The 18883-nt window shown below is 45.1% G+C and overlaps 1 protein-coding gene, 1 long non-coding RNA gene and 1 pseudogene across 5 annotated transcripts; 1 reads left to right on the top strand and 2 right to left on the bottom strand.

Moving 5' to 3' along the window:
- Positions 1–721: 721 nt before the first annotated feature.
- On the top strand, positions 722–12537 carry LOC106589831 (serine protease HTRA2, mitochondrial). Of its 4 annotated transcripts, none has more exons than XM_045710063.1 (7): positions 722–1353; positions 2875–3079; positions 4739–4933; positions 7848–7989; positions 8213–8282; positions 8404–8499; positions 10535–12537. In XM_045710063.1, the coding sequence occupies exons 3-7, from the start codon at positions 4805–4807 to the stop codon at positions 10698–10700; spliced, it is 603 nt and encodes a 200-aa protein (XP_045566019.1). In that variant the 5' UTR covers positions 722–1353; positions 2875–3079; positions 4739–4804; the 3' UTR covers positions 10701–12537. The 4 variants fall into 4 exon arrangements, with proteins under 4 accessions (XP_045566019.1, XP_014035692.1, XP_014035693.1 ...); XM_014180217.2 differs by lacking the exons at positions 722–1353; positions 10535–12537 and adding exons at positions 1385–2615; positions 8652–10527; XM_014180218.2 differs by lacking the exon at positions 722–1353 and adding an exon at positions 1387–2615 and having other exon boundaries at positions 10540–12537.
- Positions 12538–13954: 1417 nt separating this feature from the next.
- LOC106589796 (heterogeneous nuclear ribonucleoprotein H3-like) lies at positions 13955–16519 on the bottom strand (annotated as a pseudogene).
- Positions 16520–16889: 370 nt separating this feature from the next.
- Positions 16890–18875, bottom strand: LOC123731430 (uncharacterized). The gene is made up of 2 exons (XR_006762533.1): positions 17676–18875; positions 16890–17283 (listed from the first exon to the last, which is right to left on the bottom strand). It is a non-coding gene; the product is annotated as an uncharacterized lncRNA (long non-coding RNA).
- Positions 18876–18883: the final 8 nt, after the last annotated feature.

Below are 18883 nucleotides of genomic sequence, written 5' to 3' on the forward strand. Positions count from 1 at the left end.
GGATTGATTGAATATGTCCGTAAACACACCAGCCAGCTGGTCTGCGCATGCTCTGAGGACGCGGCGAGGGAGGCCGTCTGGGCCAGCAGCCTTGTGAGGGTTAACACGTTTAAATGTTTTACTCACGTTGGCCACAGTGAAGGAGAGCCCACAGGTTTTGGTAGCGGGGCGTGTCAGTGGCACTGTATTGTCCTAAAAGCGAGCAAAGAAGTTGTTTAATTTGTCTGTGAGCAAGACGTCGGTGTCTGCGACGGGGCTGGTTTTCTTTTTGTAATCCGTGATTGTCTGTAGACCCTGCCACATACGTCTCGTGTTTGAGCTGTTGAATTGCGACTGACGCTTAGCTTGTTTGATTGCCTTGTGGAAGGAATAGCTACACTGTTTTTATTCGGTCATATTTCCGGGCACCTTGCCATGATTAAAAGCAGTGGTTCCCGCTTTCAGTTTTGCGCGAATGCTGCCATCAATCCACGGTTTCTGGTTAGGGAAGGTTTTAATAGTCACCGTGAGTACAACAGTACCGATGCACGTGCTAATAAACTCGCTCACTGAATCAGCGTATACATCAATGTTGTTGTCTGAGGTTATCCGGAACATATCCCAGTCCACGTGATCGAAGCAATCTTGAAGCGTGGAATCAGATTGGTCGGACCAGCATTGAACAGACCTGAGCACGGGTGTTTCCTGTTTTAGTTTCTGTCTATAGGCTGGGAGCAACAAAATGGAGTCGTGGTCAGATTTGCCGAAAGAAGGGTGGGGGAGGGCTTTGTATGCGTCGCGGAAGTTCGAATAGCAATGATCTAGAATGCTGCCAGCTCGAGTCGCGCATTCGATATGCTGATTAAAATTTAGGGAGCCTTGTTTCCAGATTAGCTTTGTTAAAATCCCCAGCTACAATAAATGCAGCCTCAGGATATATGGTTTCCAGTGACGTTCTTTCAGGGCCGTCGAGGTATCTGCAATGTAGTCGTGCAGGAACACAACCCTTAGAAGTTTGACAGCCCACCGCACAGGGTAATGTCTAGACGGGATACAGCTTTTGTCAAATTGACATCAAAAGTTTATTTTTTTTGCAATTTAGCTAACCCTAACCCTTTTCCTAACCTTAGGAAACCCTTAGCCAATTGAATACATTAAAATGGTGGTAGCCCTTAATGGCGCTGCCCATACTAAAATTGCATTTTGGCCACTAGAGGTTTCTATCATTCTCTATGGTCGTGATCTAGGTTCGGACGGTGTCGCCTAATTCTCCTAACCTGATAAGAATAAGTCACTTCAGTATGGGAAGTGGCGTTAAAACATCACAGCAGCAACATTAAGACTTCCGGTTTTGGGATTTTGCACAGGTAAACGGTATGTGTATCATACAAAATCCGTTTTTTTCCAGCTTTGCATAATGTTATTATGTAAAAAAAATTATAACTACATGGGGGAAAATCTGAACTAAAGATAATTACTGATTTTAAATGTGTAAAAGGCTCAACTGGCTCATCATTAGGTTAATCTAGGTTGTTAACAGGTCTGCCAGTTCACCGTTTATGTTGTGTTGTTGAAGTAAGTAATCACATATAGGCCTGCATTGCAGTGAATAGAGTGGGTGGAGTAGAAAGTATTGCTTGGCATTTAGACCTCAGTCCCTCATGAAATAACACTATATATAGATTCCACAGACCCTAGTGAGCAATCCCAACTCCACTTACTTCGGCACCTAGAATAGTTCTCTCTATAAGTCTATATGATTTTATTTGACTTTGGAACATGTTTTAAAACCCAAATGTAATTCTAATGTCACTTAAATATGAACAAATATAAATCATTGTTAATGTTTAGATAATAATTTTTCATATTTTAGGAATAAATACAGGTTGACACTTCTATTATTACGTGCGGGGCTTTTATTTAGAACGTTTCTATAATTCTGTGACCCGGAAGTACTTTTTTTTGTGTGTTACTGACGAGACGCTGGTTATTTTTTCGATCTAGTTAGTTCGTGGTCATATTGTTTTATGATTACGTTTTTATAAATCCGTAGGTTACTAAGGTCAGAAAGCGTTGTAGATCCATATGGTCAAGAAAGGAGTGTGAATTGTTGAATTTGTTGTAAAAGTTATTTCACTGCATTCTGACTGATGCAACAACATGTCAAAACATGTCAATCGTCCGCTCTTCTGGATAATCAAGAGGTACACTGGGGAATATCTCCGAAAATGTAACATTTTGAACGAGCGAACACTAGGACGAGTTTCCGGTGCTTCTGTCGGTTACAAACAGCACTCAACGGGAGACGCAAACACCCGTCATGCCAACAATGTTCCGACCATTTGGAGCGCAGGAGGCGGCAGGGACAGTGGCTCAGAGCGGACTACTCTCCTCAAGTCAGTCGCTGTTGGGTTGGGACTCGGTAGTGCGGCACTTCTGCATTTCAGAGGGGACGAGGAGGACAAAGTTTGTGAGAGGAGAGATTTATTTTGTGATTCCATCCTAGAACGTGTCTTGCCAACAGCCCACTGTGCCTCTCCTTTTAAACCCGACAGTCCACGATTCAAGTTCAACTTCATTGCGGATGTGGTGGAAAAATCTACGCCCGCTGTCGTGTATATTGAAATCGTCGGCCGGTAAGATCACATGACCGCTTTGATAGGCTAGTTTGTTTTGATAATAAAATACAATAGTGCCAGTCCCGTTTGTGCTATCGTACCAACTACTTGTCACCGATTATCATGTCATGTTTGGATTGGCAATGTTGGCAAGAGCACATACAGATCTGAGACCAAGTTGATGATAAACCCTGACCAACAATTGCTCTCCATCCAGTTCTAAATGTCCATTATAACCAATGAACAATAACGTAATGTTCAACTATGATACTGACAGGCACCCGTTCTCCGGTCGGGAAGTCCCCATCTCCAACGGTTCTGGGTTCATTGTCAGCAGTGATGGGCTCATAGTCACCAATGCCCATGTAGTGGCCAATAAGAGAGGAGTCCGGGTCAAGCTAACCAATGGGGAGACGTATAACGCCACTGTGCAAGACGTTGATCAGGTGGCAGACATAGCCACTATAAAAATCAATGCCCAGGTAAGACAAGGTTATGATTGAGACATGACACTCACCCTACCCTCTCGGTCTGTCTCTCTCCTCTCTGTAGCACCCTCTCTGTAGCACCCTCTCCTCTCTGTAGCACCCTCTCTGTCTCTCTCTCCTCTCTGTAGCACCCTCTCCGTCTCTCTCTCCTCTCTGTAGCACCCTCTGTCTCTCTCTCCTCTCTGTAGCACCCTCTCTGTAGCACCCTCTCCTCTCTGTAGCACCCTCTGTCTCTCTCTCCTCTCTGTAGCACCCTCTCTGTAGCACCCTCTCCTCTCTGTAGCACCCTCTCCGTCTCTCTCTCTCCTCTCTGTAGCACCCTCTCTGTAGCACCCTCTCCTCTCTGTAGCACCCTCTCTGTCTCTCTCTCCTCTCTGTATCACCCTCTCCGGCTCTCTCTCCTCTCTGTAGCATCCTCTGTCTCTCCCTCCTCTCTGTATCACCCTCTCAGTCTCTCTCTCTCCTCTCTGTATCACCCTCTCCGTCTCTCTCTCCTCTCTGTATCACCCTCTCTGTCTATCTCTCCTCTCTGTAGCACCCTCTCAGTCTCTCTCTCCTCTCTGTAGCATCCTCTCTGTCTCTCTCTCCTCTCTGTAGCACCCTCTCCGTCTCTCTCTCCTCTCTGTAGCATCCTCTCCGTCTCTCTCTCCTCTCCGTCTCTCTCTCCTCTCTGTAGCACCCTCTCCTCTCTGTAGCACCCTCTCCTCTCTGTAGCACCCTCTCCGTCTCTCTCTCCTCTCTGTAGCACCCTCTCCTCTCTGTAGCACCCTCTCCTCTCTGTAGCACCCTCTCCGTCTCTCTCTCCTCTCTGTAGCACCCTCTCCGTCTCTCTCTCCTCTCTGTAGCACCCTCTCCGTCTCTCTCTCCTCTCTGTAGCACCCTCTCCGTCTCTCTCTCCTCTCTGTAGCATCCTCTCCGTCTCTCTCTCTCCTCTCTGTAGCATCCTCTCCGTCTCTCTCTCCTCTCTGTAGCATCCTCTCCGTGTCTCTCTCTCCTCTCTGTAGCATCCTCTCTGTCTCTCTCTCCTCTTTGTAGCACCCTCTCTGTCTCTCTCTCCTCTCTGTATCACCCTCTCTGTCTCTCTCTCCTCTCTGTATCACCCTCTCTGTCTCTCTCTCCTCTCTGTATCACCCTCTCTGTCTCTCTCTCCTCTCTGTAGCACCCTCTCCTCTCTCTCTCCTCTCTGTAGCATCCTCTCCGTCTCTCTCTCCTCTCTGTAGCACCCTCTCCGTCTCTCTCTCCTCTCTGTAGCACCCTCTCCGTCTCTCTCTCCTCTCTGTAGCATCCTCTCCGTCTCTCTCTCTCTCTCTGTGCATCCTCTCCGTCTCTCTCTCTCCTCTCTGTAGCATCCTCTCCGTCTCTCTCTCTCCTCTCTGTAGCATCCTCTCTGTCTCTCTCTCCTCTCTGTATCACCCTCTCTGTCTCTCTCTCCTCTCTGTAGCACCCTCTCCGTCTCTCTCTCCTCTCTGTAGCACCCTCTCCGTCTCTCTCTCCTCTCCGTCTCTCTCTCCTCTCTGTATCACCCTCTCCATCTCTATAGCACCCTCTGTCTATGTCCTCTCTAGCCCCCTCTCCCTACCCTCTAACTGTGTCTCTCTCCTCTCTGTAGCACCCTCTCCCTACCCTCTAACTGTGTCTCTCTCCTCTCTGTAGCACCCTCTCCCTACCCTCCCTCTGGGGCTGTCGTCGGATGTGCGTCAGGGGGAGTTTGTGGTTGCCATGGGCAGCCCATTTGCCCTGAGGAACACCATCACGTCAGGTATCGTCTCCTCAGTCCAGCGGGGCAGCAAGGAGCTGGGTCTGTCCAAACCCAACATGGACTATATCCAGACAGACGCTGCCATCGATGTGAGTACCCTGGTCTGTTTACAGTAACCCTGGCCTGCTAGTAAAGCATTGACTGTGACCCTGGCCTGCTAGTAAAGCATTGACTGTGACCCTGGCCTGCTAGTAAAGCATTGACTGTGACCTTAGCCTGCTAGTAAAGCATTGACTGTGACCCTAGCCTGCTAGTAAAGCATTGACTGTGACCCTGGCCTGCTAGTAAAGCATTGACTGTGACCCTGGCCTGCTAGTAAAGCATTGACAATAACCCTAACCTGCTAGTAAAGCATTGACTATAACCCTAACCTGCTAGTAAAGCATTGACTGTGACCCTAGCCTGCTAGTAAAGCATTGACTGTGACCCTAGCCTGCTAGTAAAGCATTGACTGTGACCCTGGCCTGCTAGTAAAGCATTGACTGTGACCCTGGCCTGCTAGTAAAGCATTGACTGTGACCTTAGCCTGCTAGTAAAGCATTGACATTAACCTTAGCCTGCTAGTAAAGCATTGACTGTGACCTTAGCCTGCTAGTAAAGCATTGACTGTGACCTTAGCCTGCTAGTAAAGCATTGACTGTGACCCTGGCCTGCTAGTAAAGCATTGACTGTGACCCTGGCCTGCTAGTAAAGCATTGACTGTGACCCTGGCCTGCTAGTAAAGCATTGACTGTGACCCTAGCCTGCTAGTAAAGCATTGACTGTGACCCTAGCCTGCTAGTAAAGCCTTGACTGTGACCCTGGCCTGCTAGTAAAGCATTGACTGTGACCCTGACCTGCTAGTATAGTAAAGCATTGACTGTGACCTTAGCCTGCTAGTAAAGCATTGACTGTGACCTTAGCCTGCTAGTAAAGCATTGACTGTGACCTTAGCCTGCTAGTAAAGCATTGACTGTGACCCTGGCCTGCTAGTAAAGCATTGACTGTGACCCTGACCTGCTAGTATAGTAAAGCATTGACTGTGACCATAGCCTGCTAGTAAAGCATTGACTGTGACCCTAGCCTGCTAGTAAAGCATTGACTGTGACCCTGACCTGCTAGTATAGTAAAGCATTGACTGTGACCTTAGCCTGCTAGTAAAGCATTGACTGTGACCCTGACCTGCTAGTATAGTAAAGCATTGACTGTGACCCTGGCCTGCTAGTAAAGCATTGACTGTGACCCTGACCTGCTAGTATAGTAAAGCATTGACTGTGACCTTAGCCTGCTAGTAAAGCATTGACTGTGACCCTAGCCTGCTAGTATAGTAAAGCATTGACTGTGACCTTAGCCTGCTAGTAAAGCATTGACTGTGACCCTGACCTGCTAGTATAGTAAAGCATTGACTGTGACCCTGGCCTGCTAGTAAAGCATTGACTGTGACCCTGACCTGCTAGTATAGTAAAGCATTGACTGTGACCCTGGCCTGCTAGTAAAGCATTGACTGTGACCTTAGCCTGCTAGTAAAGCATTGACTGTGACCCTGGCCTGCTAGTAAAGCATTGACTGTGACCTTGGCCTGCTAGTAAAGCATTGACTGTGACCCTGGCCTGCTAGTAAAGCATTGACTGTGACCCTGGCCTGCTAGTAAAGCATTGACTGTGACCCTAGCCTGCTAGTAAAGCATTGACTGTGACCCTAGCCTGCTAGTAAAGCATTGACTGTGACCCTGGCCTGCTAGTAAAGCATTGACTGTGACCCTGGCCTGCTAGTAAAGCATTGACTGTGACCCTGACCTGCTAGTATAGTAAAGCATTGACTGTGACCCTGACCTGCTAGTATAGTAAAGCATTGACTGTGACCCTGACCTGCTAGTATAGTAAAGCATTGACTGTGACCTTAGCCTGCTAGTAAAGCATTGACTGTGACCCTGGCCTGCTAGTAAAGCATTGACTGTGACCCTGGCCTGCTAGTAAAGCATTGACTGTGACCCTAGCCTGCTAGTAAAGCATTGACTGTGACCCTGACCTGCTAGTATAGTAAAGCATTGACTGTGACCTTAGCCTGCTAGTAAAGCATTGACTGTGACCCTGGCCTGCTAGTAAAGCATTGACTGTGACCCTGGCCTGCTAGTAAAGCATTGACTGTGACCCTAGCCTGCTAGTAAAGCATTGACTGTGACCTTAGCCTGCTAGTAAAGCATTGACTGTGACCTTAGCCTGCTAGTAAAGCATTGACTGTGACCCTGGCCTGCTAGTAAAGCATTGACTGTGACCCTGGCCTGCTAGTAAAGCATTGACTGTGACCCTGGCCTGCTAGTAAAGCATTGACTGTGACCCTGACCTGCTAGTATAGTAAAGCATTGACTGTGACCCTGACCTGCTAGTATAGTAAAGCATTGACTGTGACCCTAGCCTGCTAGTAAAGCATTGACTGTGACCCTGGCCTGCTAGTAAAGCATTGACTGTGACCCTGGCCTGCTAGTAAAGCATTGACTGTGACCCTGGCCTGCTAGTAAAGCATTGACTGTGACCCTGGCCTGCTAGTAAAGCATTGACTGTGACCCTGGCCTGCTAGTAAAGCATTGACTGTGACCCTGGCCTGCTAGTAAAGCATTGACTGTGACCCTGGCCTGCTAGTAAAGCATTGACTGTGACCCTGGCCTGCTAGTAAAGCACTGACTGTGACCCTGGCCTGCTAGTAAAGCATTGACTGTGACCCTAGCCTGCTAGTAAAGCATTGACTGTGACCCTAGCCTGCTAGTAAAGCATTGTGGTCCACTGCCTTCGACGTAACTCCACTGGTCTGGTCATGGATGTGAACTAATTGCCAGTAGTAATTTAGTAGACACTCTTATCCAGATGAATGTACAATCGGTGTGTCCAGCTTGTAAGGAACAAGTTGTATGAACAACCACACATCACAAGCCCCCATCTGCAAAATTAAATCTAGTAAGAGTAAAGCGTTATGTTCTCCAAATGTATGACATGATCAATAATGCTTCTGGATTGTTCTGTCTTGCAGTTTGGGAATTCTGGAGGGCCTCTGATTAATCTGGATGGTGAGGTGATCGGCATCAACACCATGAAGGTGACGGCAGGGATCTCCTTCGCGATCCCCTCGGATCACGTCAAACACTTCCTGAACCAAGCCTCTGACAAGAAGAGTGAGTTACTTTACCGTGCTGACGAAGGACCATAGCCTGGTCCCAGATCTGTTTGTGCTGTCCTGCCAATTCCTATGTTGGCTCCTATGGTCATGGTGTGACAATAAGCCTAGGTCAGACACCACCAACAGGTCTGAGACCAGGCTAATAAGACCATAGACCCCCTACCTTGAAGTTATTTGCACTTCTTGGAAGTGTTGGTGTTTGTGATTGTCTCTCCTAGAGTCTCGGTTGGGGGTGTTGGACACCAAGCGGAGATACATTGGTGTCATGATGCTGACCCTGACTCCAAGGTAAAGGTCATATGACAGCTATTGCGCTGCACCTGAGTTAACAGGAAAGCTATCACCTACCTGGGGTAGGATGTATGGCAGTGGAGGATTTAGTCATAGTTGGATATCTATTCTGTTGCAGTATCATTGCCGAGTTGAAGCTGAGGGATCCCTCCTTCCCTGATGTCACTTATGGGATCATGATCCACCGGGTCATCGTGGGCTCTCCAGCCAACAGGTGAGCACCGTGTAATGTCCGTGTAAGGTCTCCATATTCAATTCAACTGTGATGTGTACATTGTTTATTCTTTCTTCATGCGTCGGTGAAATACACTTAAGAATGAACGAATGTGGAATGCACTGTAAAGGTATATTTCAAAAACATTCCAGGGCAGGTATGAAGCCAGGTGAGTGTCGTTATAACCCTCCACAGGGCAGGTATGAAGCTAGGTGACAGTGACGTTATAACCCTCCACAGGGCAGGTATGAAGCTAGGTGACAGTGTCGTTATAACCCTCCACAGGGCAGGTATGAAGCTAGGTGACAGTGTCGTTATAACCCTCCACAGGGCAGGCATGAAGCCAGGTGACAGTGTCGTTATAACCCTCCACAGGGCAGGTATGAAGCTAGGTGACAGTGTCGTTATAACCCTCCACAGGGCAGGTATGAAGCTAGGTGACAGTGACGTTATAACCCTCCACAGGGCAGGTATGAAGCTAGGTGACAGTGACGTTATAACCCTCCACAGGGCAGGTATGAAGCTAGGTGAGTGTCGTTATAACCCTCCACAGGGCAGGTATGAAGCTAGGTGACAGTGACGTTATAACCCTCCACAGGGCAGGTATGAAGCTAGGTGACAGTGTCGTTATAACCCTCCACAGGGCAGGTATGAAGCTAGGTGACAGTGACGTTATAACCCTCCACAGGGCAGGTATGAAGCTAGGTGAGTGTCGTTATAACCCTCCACAGGGCAGGTATGAAGCTAGGTGACAGTGACGTTATAACCCTCCACAGGGCAGGTATGAAGCTAGGTGACAGTGACGTTATAACCCTCCACAGGGCAGGTATGAAGCTAGGTGATAGTGACGTTATAACCCTCCACAGGGCAGGTATGAAGCTAGGTGACAGTGTCGTTATAACCCTCCACAGGGCAGGTATGAAGCTAGGTGACAGTGACGTTATAACCCTCCACAGGGCAGGTATGAAGCTAGGTGACAGTGACGTTATAACCCTCCACAGGGCAGGTATGAAGCTAGGTGATAGTGACGTTATAACCCTCCACAGGGCAGGTATGAAGCTAGGTGACAGTGACGTTATAACCCTCCACAGGGCAGGTATGAAGCTAGGTGACAGTGACGTTATAACCCTCCACAGGGCAGGTATGAAGCTAGGTGACAGTGTCGTTATAACCCTCCACAGGGCAGGTATGAAGCTAGGTGACAGTGTCGTTATAACCCTCCACAGGGCAGGTATGAAGCTAGGTGACAGTGTCGTTATAACCCTCCACAGGGCAGGTATGAAGCTAGGTGACAGTGTCGTTATAACCCTCCACAGGGCAGGTATGAAGCTAGGTGACGTGTCGTTATAACCCTCCACAGGGCAGGTATGAAGCTAGGTGACAGTGTCGTTATAACCCTCCACAGGGCAGGTATGAAGCTAGGTGACAGTGTCGTTATAACCCTCCACAGGGCAGGTATGAAGCTAGGTGACAGTGTCGTTATAACCCTCCACAGGGCAGGTATGAAGCTAGGTGACAGTGTCGTTATAACCCTCCACAGGGCAGGTATGAAGCTAGGTGACAGTGTCGTTATAACCCTCCACAGGGCATGTATGAAGCTAGGTGACAGTGACGTTATAACCCTCCACAGGGCATGTATGAAGCTAGGTGACAGTGTCGTTATAACCCTCCACAGGGCATGTATGAAGCCAGGTGACAGTGTCGTTATAACCCTCCACAGGGCAGGCATGAAGCTAGGTGACAGTGTCGTTATAACCCTCCACAGGGCAGGTATGAAGCTAGGTGATAGTGTCGTTATAACCCTCTACAGGGCAGGTATGAAGCTAGGTGACAGTGTCGTTATAACCCTCTACAGGGCAGGTATGAAGCTAGGTGACAGTGTCGTTATAACCCTCCACAGGGCAGGTATGAAGCTAGGTGATAGTGTCGTTATAACCCTCCACAGGGCAGGTATGAAGCTAGGTGACAGTGACGTTATAACCCTCCACAGGGCATGTATGAAGCTAGGTGACAGTGACGTTATAACCCTCCACAGGGCAGGTATGAAGCCAGGTGACATTGTGCTGGAGATCAACGGCACCAAGGTGAACACGTCAGAGGAGATTTACAATGCAGTGAGGACCAGCGACAGCATCACCATGGTGATCAGAAGGGGTCAGGACCTACTCAGACTACACATGACCCCAGAGTTCACAGAGTGATGTCATCAAACGTTGCCAGTTAGTGGAGCCGCATGATATAGAGGTAGTGTACGAAGAAGAGGACAGTTGGTACACTGAAGAGGACAGGGATACTGAATGATCACACCCACAACATGCTTAGAGACAGACTAGCACATCACTGTCTGTGTGGTTCTACACATTAAATAAACCACAGAAATCATGTAAGATGGCCTATTAACACATAGCAGCCGACTTTTAAGCAGAGTCCAGTCTGACTGATATTCAAATCACCTTGTATCATAAATAACTACTCCAATATTATTTGTAGATCCATCAGTCACAATTTACACGATACATCACAGTTTTGATGCTCTCGAACACTGCCTACCATGGGTTTACAGTCGTAAGATTAGATGGGCTATGATAAACACAGTATTAGTCAGACACTCTAACTGAAGGACGTGACAGTTGGTTGTGACTGATTGGCTTCAAACCAAGACACTGCCCTCAACAGACCATGTGATTTATAATGAAACAGATACTTATACTGAAATATTGAGCTATAAGGCTCTGCACTGAAGTATTTAGAGTATTATGACATCAATATACAGTACATCTATCAATTGACTTGTATTGTTTGGGGATTTAATTACAACCTCATTGAAGATCTGATGTAACCAAGAAGGGGGTGTGATTCAATCCGATCTGTGGTAGATCCGCGTTATAGCGTGCTTGACATTTTAAAGGTAATTTTTAATACAGCCAACATATGAAAAGTTTACCATTAATGCCATCTGCAAATGCGGTGAAATTGTCTTTAAAAGTTGCATTGTCTATAAGTGCGATCAGATTAGTGTTTTCACTCTAATACACTGTATCAGTTGTGTGCACAATATTTTTACTGAAAGTCACTACAATAAACTATTTAGAAAAGCTGATATTTCTAAGTCCGATACAGTCCTACCAGTCTCAGCAACCCAGAACAGAAAACCTCACATATGTTAATCTCTCTGAGAGATTACTGTACAACACACTTTACTTGTTTGTTTTTGGTAAAGCAGGTAGTAGGTTAGCATATTTCCCTTTCTACTTCTTGCCTGTGTCTTAAAGACAGGCTCAGGTTGGGTTGTAATACTGTGTGGTTTTAAATGTTCAGGTTGGGTTGTGAGAAGTAGGCATTGGTCTGAAGCCAAAAAAGTAAATTAACATGAGCAGCACAATGCTTCAGTGATGCTCTACCAAGGGGTTCCAGCAGACAGCTTTGACCTACTACAGTAGCTATGTTGGTCTATTGTACTTCAAACAACATATAGACAGGTTACTTGGGATTCAAAACTACTGTAGTGGGTCAAAGCTGTGTGCTGGATAACCTTATTAGAGCATTGGTGAAGTAGGCATTGTGGTGCTCATGTGAATTTCTTTTTCGGCCACAGACAAATGCCTGCGTTTCACTGAAAATGTTGTTTAATTTCCATGTTTTTTTTTTTTACACCGAAAGTAATTATACAACATTTCCACATGCAAAAGGTGTCTTTTTTTGTAATTTGCACTTCAAATGATGTTCTAAAAATTGAAGTGTCGGAGCTGAAAATGTGGACCCAATTGTATACAAATTTTCTGTTACCGGTGGCTATCTTAGGTTGTACCAGTATGTCAGATTAGCTACATTTCAAATTTCTCAGCCTTTGAGTACCACAGAAACACTTTGAATGAATAACAGACATGTTCATAACAAGTGGCTATGGATGAAGATCAAAATATCTGTTCAAAAACATATATTTTAAAACAAAATTTAACTACACGTTAAAATATTATTTATTTTAGGGAATTTAAACCATTTGTTACGAAAGGTTAATAAAAATAAGTGTTACTGCTTGACAGTGTCTCTTTGCAATCATTAAAAATGACCCTCGTTGGTGCTTTTAAGCTAAAACTATGTTAACAATTTTTGTAAGTGACTCTCAAAGTACTGAATAATTTAACTGAGTTAACATTAGGAAATATCTAAACATTTCCGGGGGAATTCCCCTCCCCAGTTTACTTGTTAATGGCTACTACATATTTCCAGGTAGTAACTTGACAGTTGATCAGTCAGCGCAAATGTGGATTATAATGTCAAGAAGGCAGGAGAGAAGCTAGAATTTATTTGGGATGTTTGAAATAGCGATGCTGTCAGTCTGGTAAATTGGCTGCATATTTGCACACTGTAGTGCACAACCCGAGGCTCTGTTTACATGTGCGTTTGGGGTTCAACCAATGACTATACGGTTCAACATAGCTAGCTAACTGCTTTTGTTTTCTTGCCTATTGTTTGTGTTGAGGGAATGCAACGTTAGCATAGCTAGTTGAAGTGTAAACAATGTTTGTCCCATCTCAAATCTGGCTACCTCGAGTAGCCTAGCTAGTTTTGCAATGCCCTTTGCATGCATTGTGACAGGTTCAAAGCAACACCAAACTTTGGGAAACTATCTAGTGCATGAACTGGCCATACATATTTATTTTATTTAACTAGGCAAGTCCGTTAAGAACAAATTCTTATTTACAATGATGGCCTACCCCGGCCAAACACAGACGACGCTGGACCAATTGTGTGCCGCCCTATGGGACTCCCAATCACGGCCGGATGTGATGCAGCCTGGAATCGAACGTAACATAAGCTAATGTTACATAGCCAGTTAACTAAGTTAGCTAGCTATCATAGCAGCCAAGTTGTGCATATTTGTTTGTGCTCTTACACACAAGTTTCTGTGTAACAGCAGTTTACACCGACTTAAGCCTTATGAAAAACCTTCCTTCGCAAAATATATCTAGGTTTCCTCGCTTGTTGGTTAGCTAGCAAGCCAATGTTAGCGCTCATCTGACTGGTATAACTTTATTTTAGCTAGCTAGCTGATCAAAACACAACCACATTCATTGGCTTATCAAATCAGAAACAGCTCACTGATAACCCATTTTCTCATGTTGGATCATTATCTGTATGCATTTTATTAAATAAAGGGTGGCTACTTTGAAGAATCCCAAATATATTTTGATTTAACACTTTGTTTGGTTACTACATGATTCCATATGTGTTGTTTCATAGTGTTGATGTCTTCACTATTATTCTACATTGTAGAAAAAAATAAAGAACCCCTGGAAGGAGTAGGTGTGTCCAAAATTGACTGGTACTGTATATATAATTTTTTTTATATACCACTCTTTGAGACCGGAAAATATTCTAAGTAGGTACTTTTCATGAACGTGAAAACATTCAAATTCAATCTTTAAGACTTCAAGGATTAGTTAACTCCGTTTTAGAACATCCCCCTCAGGCCACTCCCTCTTGAGCTACCATAGAAACCTCCACCACGGCCTAAAACCAAAAAAGAAATAAATCCAGAAATGAATAACATTGATTCAACCATTGTCATCTGCGTGTTTTCTGAAATACAGGCAGATGATGGTATCAGAGATGATGGAAAGTATTTACCCATTTTAGATGCTCCACTAGCAGTTGAGTTTAAGAAGAGCTCAATATATCAATGTTCTGCAGAACAAAAAAAACTCATACAATTATTTATGTAATGGTTATCATAACGGGGCAATAGTTAAGAGACTTAGAGATCCACGTACGCATGTGATTCTTGTCCTTTGACCTGGCTGAAACAGCATCTTCATGAGACCAAAACTCAACATCGGCCTGGCCTGTGGCTTTTCCATTGGGTCCAACGTCTATATGAACTCTCACAGGAATCAATAGTGAGAACTAAACCAAAAGGTGCACACACACCAAAGAATAAGGGCCTGATACAAACATCATGATTGTACAAATTAGAGTTACATAATTGTACTGTGAATATGATCTTTTAACGTGTTGACATCATTGGAAAAAGGAATGGGAGTGATTATGGGTGCTAGAGAAACGTGATTCTTACATTGGCTATGTCTCCCTCAGTGGCACGGAAAGGCAGGCTCCTCGCGTACAAAATGACCGCTGTGGGAGCTAGTGTCACCTGCACCAGCGTAGCCAAGGCCACCTATAGCTGCAATCACAGATAAAGGAGTTAATGTATCTGAGAAGGAATTTCAGGAACACTATCAGTCTGACATTACAAAGAAAAGAGCATATCTTACCTTTTCCTCTATCGAGCATATCGTACCTCTTCCTCTATCGCCCCTAATTCGGTCATCAAATATTCCATTAGAAAACAGTAATTACTGAAGCCATTGTAGTTGTCAAATCCGCCATAGCCTATGTGAACAGACAGAGAATGGGGAATCAATGATCAGCTTGTCAGTCCATTAGCCATCCTCAATCCAGTCCATTCTCAAACACTAAATTGACTTCACTAACCAAAACTACTGAACATACATACCCCCAGCGTAGCAGCCACCTCCACGCATATGGTCCAAAAGAGCACCCCCTCGGGCTGGCCCAGGGAAGAACCCACCTCGCCCATCATGGGTCTGTCATAGGGACCGGGTCTCTGCCTCATCAACCTTCTGGGGAGCTCATAGTAAGCCTGGATTTCATTCCGGCTGCTCTTAAAGATTTCTATGTACCTGAATGGATGTAAATCCAGTTTGAGTTATGACAAGAACATAACATGGGGTAACAGCCATATGGAGAACATCAGCAGACAAGACACTGCATGATTTCAAATGGGCAACTTTATCTAAGCCAAATAGTTGGGGTCAAACAGATGCCTTAATTATAGATTCAGAGGGGCAAGGAATAATAAAATGTATTTAAGCAATCGCAGTAAAAATATGGCGCAGCTTTCCCATAATCTGCTAATATTGCAGCAGGTTTTGTTTTGCACTTTCATCATGATGCAGTATTAAAAGGCTGTTAACATATAGAGGTGTCTCATCCCTGCGTGTTGTTTCTTCCATAAGGCGCATAGCTAGAAGCAAAGGCAATGAATACAAGTTTGAATAAAACCAGTTAATTTAATTAATCTAGCCTTGCCTAAGACATAGACCTAATGCCTGCGCCTTATGTAAATATAGTATTAGTTAGCTTGTCCCCTATAACAACAGGTTCAAGTGTAACCTGATAAACTTGCTTTGAAGATAAAACTACTTTCAGTGCGTACTAATCCCATGTCCCTGTCGCTAGAGAAGCGACTTCAACTAGCTTTGGCTGCCATCTATTGGAAAGGAATGGTAACTACACTGGCAAGCTCGTTGTCAAAGGAGACTTTAATAATATATGCCATTTAGCAGACTGGGTACATGGTAGTGGAAACAGATCATCGAAACAGGATTACAATGTTGATATCATGGATGGTCAGTCCTTGCATCTATAGCTCTGTCTATGAATTTGAGAGTGGTTATATTTCTCCAGGCCCATCCCTCAGCTTTTTTACCAGAAGAGGAGCAGGGAGGCACTTTGTTATTGTTTCTGCTGCTGATTGCCACTTTAAGAAGTTAAGATGCAGATTAAATACACACCAAAATATGTTACAGATACTATAAAAATGTCCCATCACTCAGACAGGTAGTGAATACACAGCATCCAGCACAGCAAACAAACAAATATATTTTACAAAAGCCCATTTTACATCAAAATAATAACCACAGAGTTTATAGAGGGTGCAACAGTTCATAGGTGAGCATGCCTGTCCCATTAAACCCCTACAACTCATCCAGAACGCCGCAGCCCGTCTGGTGTTCAACCTTCCCAAGTTCTCTCACGTCACCCCGCTCCTCCGCACACTCCACTGGCTTCCAGTTGAAGCTCGCATCTGCTACAAGACCATGGTGCTTGCCTATGGAGCTGTGAGGGGAACGGCACCTCCGTACCTTCAGGCTCTGATCAGGCCTTACACCCAAACAAGGGCACTGCGTTCATCCACCTCTGGCCTGCTGGCCCCTCTACCTCTGCATAAGCACAGTTCCCGCTCAGCCCAGTCAAAACTGTTCGCTGCTCTGGCACCCCAATGGTGGAACAAGCTCCCTCACGACGCCAGGACAGCGGAGTCAATCACCACCTTCAGTAGACACCTGAAACCCCACCTCTTTAAGGAATACCTGGGATAGGATAAAGTAATCCTTCTAACCCCCCCCCAAAAAAAAAAATATATATAGATGTTATATTGTAAAGTGGTTGTTCCACTGGATATCAGAAGGTGAATGCACCAATTTGTAAGTCGCTCTGGATAAGAGCGTCTGCTAAATGACGTAAATGTAAACGATAGGTTGACAGAGTTGAAACAGCAGAACCAGGACATGGTAGCACATCCATTGAAACTGGTTAAAAAAAAAACAGTGGAAAAACAATTTCACTCTGATTCCTTTTATGGATGGGTGTATCTTTGAATTTGCTGTTGAATGGCCTGCTCCTTCTCCATTTTTGGAACACCATCCCGCTCCCCCAAAGTGATCGATAGTATATCTCGGCTCGCACTGTGATGATTGTGATTGAGCTCTCAGGTTCATACAGCGAGTTCTGGTCTTCACTGATCTCATTCTCCATCAGCTCCATCTGGGGCGTATCGGGGCAGGACTCGGTTGTATACTGATGGTCGTGAGCGCAATCTAGCTGGGCCCTGGTCCCGGTGGACCTCTTCTCCACCGCAGCACAGGAACACTCTGGCACCCAGGGGTCAGTTTGGCATGCTGTACTAACTGTTCTTTCCTGTCGGTAGAAAACAATTAAGGCATCTATTAGGCTATAGTTATATTCAAGAATCACAGCATATACCTGAAATAAACAGCCTTAGAAATAACATGGATTTGTATGCACAAATGAAAACATTTTCAGGGATGAAGATGTTCTCCTGAAAACAAACTGAACCCAAATATATCAGTTGGCATTAACAAGCTACCTGTTGTATGCTTTGTCAACACACACACACACACACTGCAAATACAGGGACATTTATTTTTCAGCAAACATTAGCTATGTCAACTTTAGTCTAGCTAAATGAGTTGGAGCTAACAAAACATTACAAAAACAAATCTGTCAACAAAATGTATTACAGTACTTGACTATCTGAGGTGGAAGCTAGCTACAGTAACTAACGTTACCCAATAACGGGTAAGCGATGTTGATGATGGTCGGTCGCTACACCATAACCCTCGAAATGTCAAATGGAGTTCTGCAAGCAGAAAGGACTTCAATGTAGGCCTTTGACTCCTTTCCATTCGGAAGCTCCCGGTTGCCGCATCGAAAGTGCCCTTCATCGCGAAGTCTGCCTCCACAAAATGCTGTCTGCAGATCCTGATAGCTCGAGGTGGCACATCCTTCCTCTTCAGGACATGGAGCCACTTCTTCAAAAGTTGTAGGTCCTTGGGCAGCCGATGGTAGTTTACCGAGGGATTTTTTTTTTTTGAGTCAATTCCTACAGCCTGGCGCTATACAGTTCATGATTGAATCGCTACTCGCTGTTGCCCGCCCCTAACCTCCCATTCTCTACCAGACCAGTCGTCAGTCGTTACTATGGCAATTTAAAATGGCGCTGACCATAGCTCAAATAAACCTTGTCCGCGATCAAAATACTAAATATAGAGATGTTTTTGTGTTAAATGCACATGTTTAGTATTATTGGATTGAATGCATCTCTTTGCTTAGATTTACTTCCTAAAGTGTTTCCATTCCCCTTTAAGGTGCCACCAACCTCTTGTGCTGGAACATCTAATCCATCATTAGGCCTGGTGGTTTTTGCATTCAAAATTGTAACACTTTGTTCATAGACACTTTTACTATTTCACTACTTCACTATTTCCTCCTTACTGCAGCCAATGGAAGTCCCTGGAGCAGTGGCGGTTCTAGACCATTTCAACTTGGGGGGCCAAGCTGGGGCCAGTTGTACTGTTAGAGGGGCCAGTTACATTAGACGTTATTGTTGTCATATCGTTTTCTTCACTGCATTGCAGGCATTAGCAGGCAAAAGACCGTGTTCATAATGCAGATGCATGTGATACGATACTGTTGTTTTCCGCCTAAAGCCTTCCCTCTAGAAAATGTGTGGGTTAAATTAGTGTTCCGCGTTGCCACTGTCTAATAATGGATGTAAAAAAAGAACAATAGCAAAAATGTGTTATGTAAAAATTATTTCATACTCCACATTTAGGGGGGCAACAAGGGGGTGGCCCCCCTAGTGCCCCGGAGACGTATCATACACCCGTTGCAGCTGTCGTAGTCTGTAGGGCCGCTGCATTTAAACACCCAGTCCAGAAACCCATAAATACTTTTTACATTATGCTTATCATCAGTAAAACAAATATAAAATCAC

Source organism: Salmo salar, chromosome ssa28 (assembly GCF_905237065.1).
Source record: "Salmo salar chromosome ssa28, Ssal_v3.1, whole genome shotgun sequence".
In the NCBI taxonomy this organism is placed as follows: Eukaryota; Metazoa; Chordata; class Actinopteri; order Salmoniformes; family Salmonidae; genus Salmo; species Salmo salar.

Excerpts from the sequence above, each read along its gene's own strand:
- LOC106589831 (XM_014180216.2), top strand. The coding sequence starts at position 2,140 with ATGTCAAAACATGTCAATCGTCCGCTCTTCTGGATAATCAAGAGGTAC. Across the intron at positions 4,934-7,847 it reads AGACAGACGCTGCCATCGAT|TTTGGGAATTCTGGAGGGCC; the intron begins GTGAGTACCCTG and ends TCTGTCTTGCAG. Across the intron at positions 8,500-10,534 it reads GTGGGCTCTCCAGCCAACAG|GGCAGGTATGAAGCCAGGTG; the intron begins GTGAGCACCGTG and ends AACCCTCCACAG.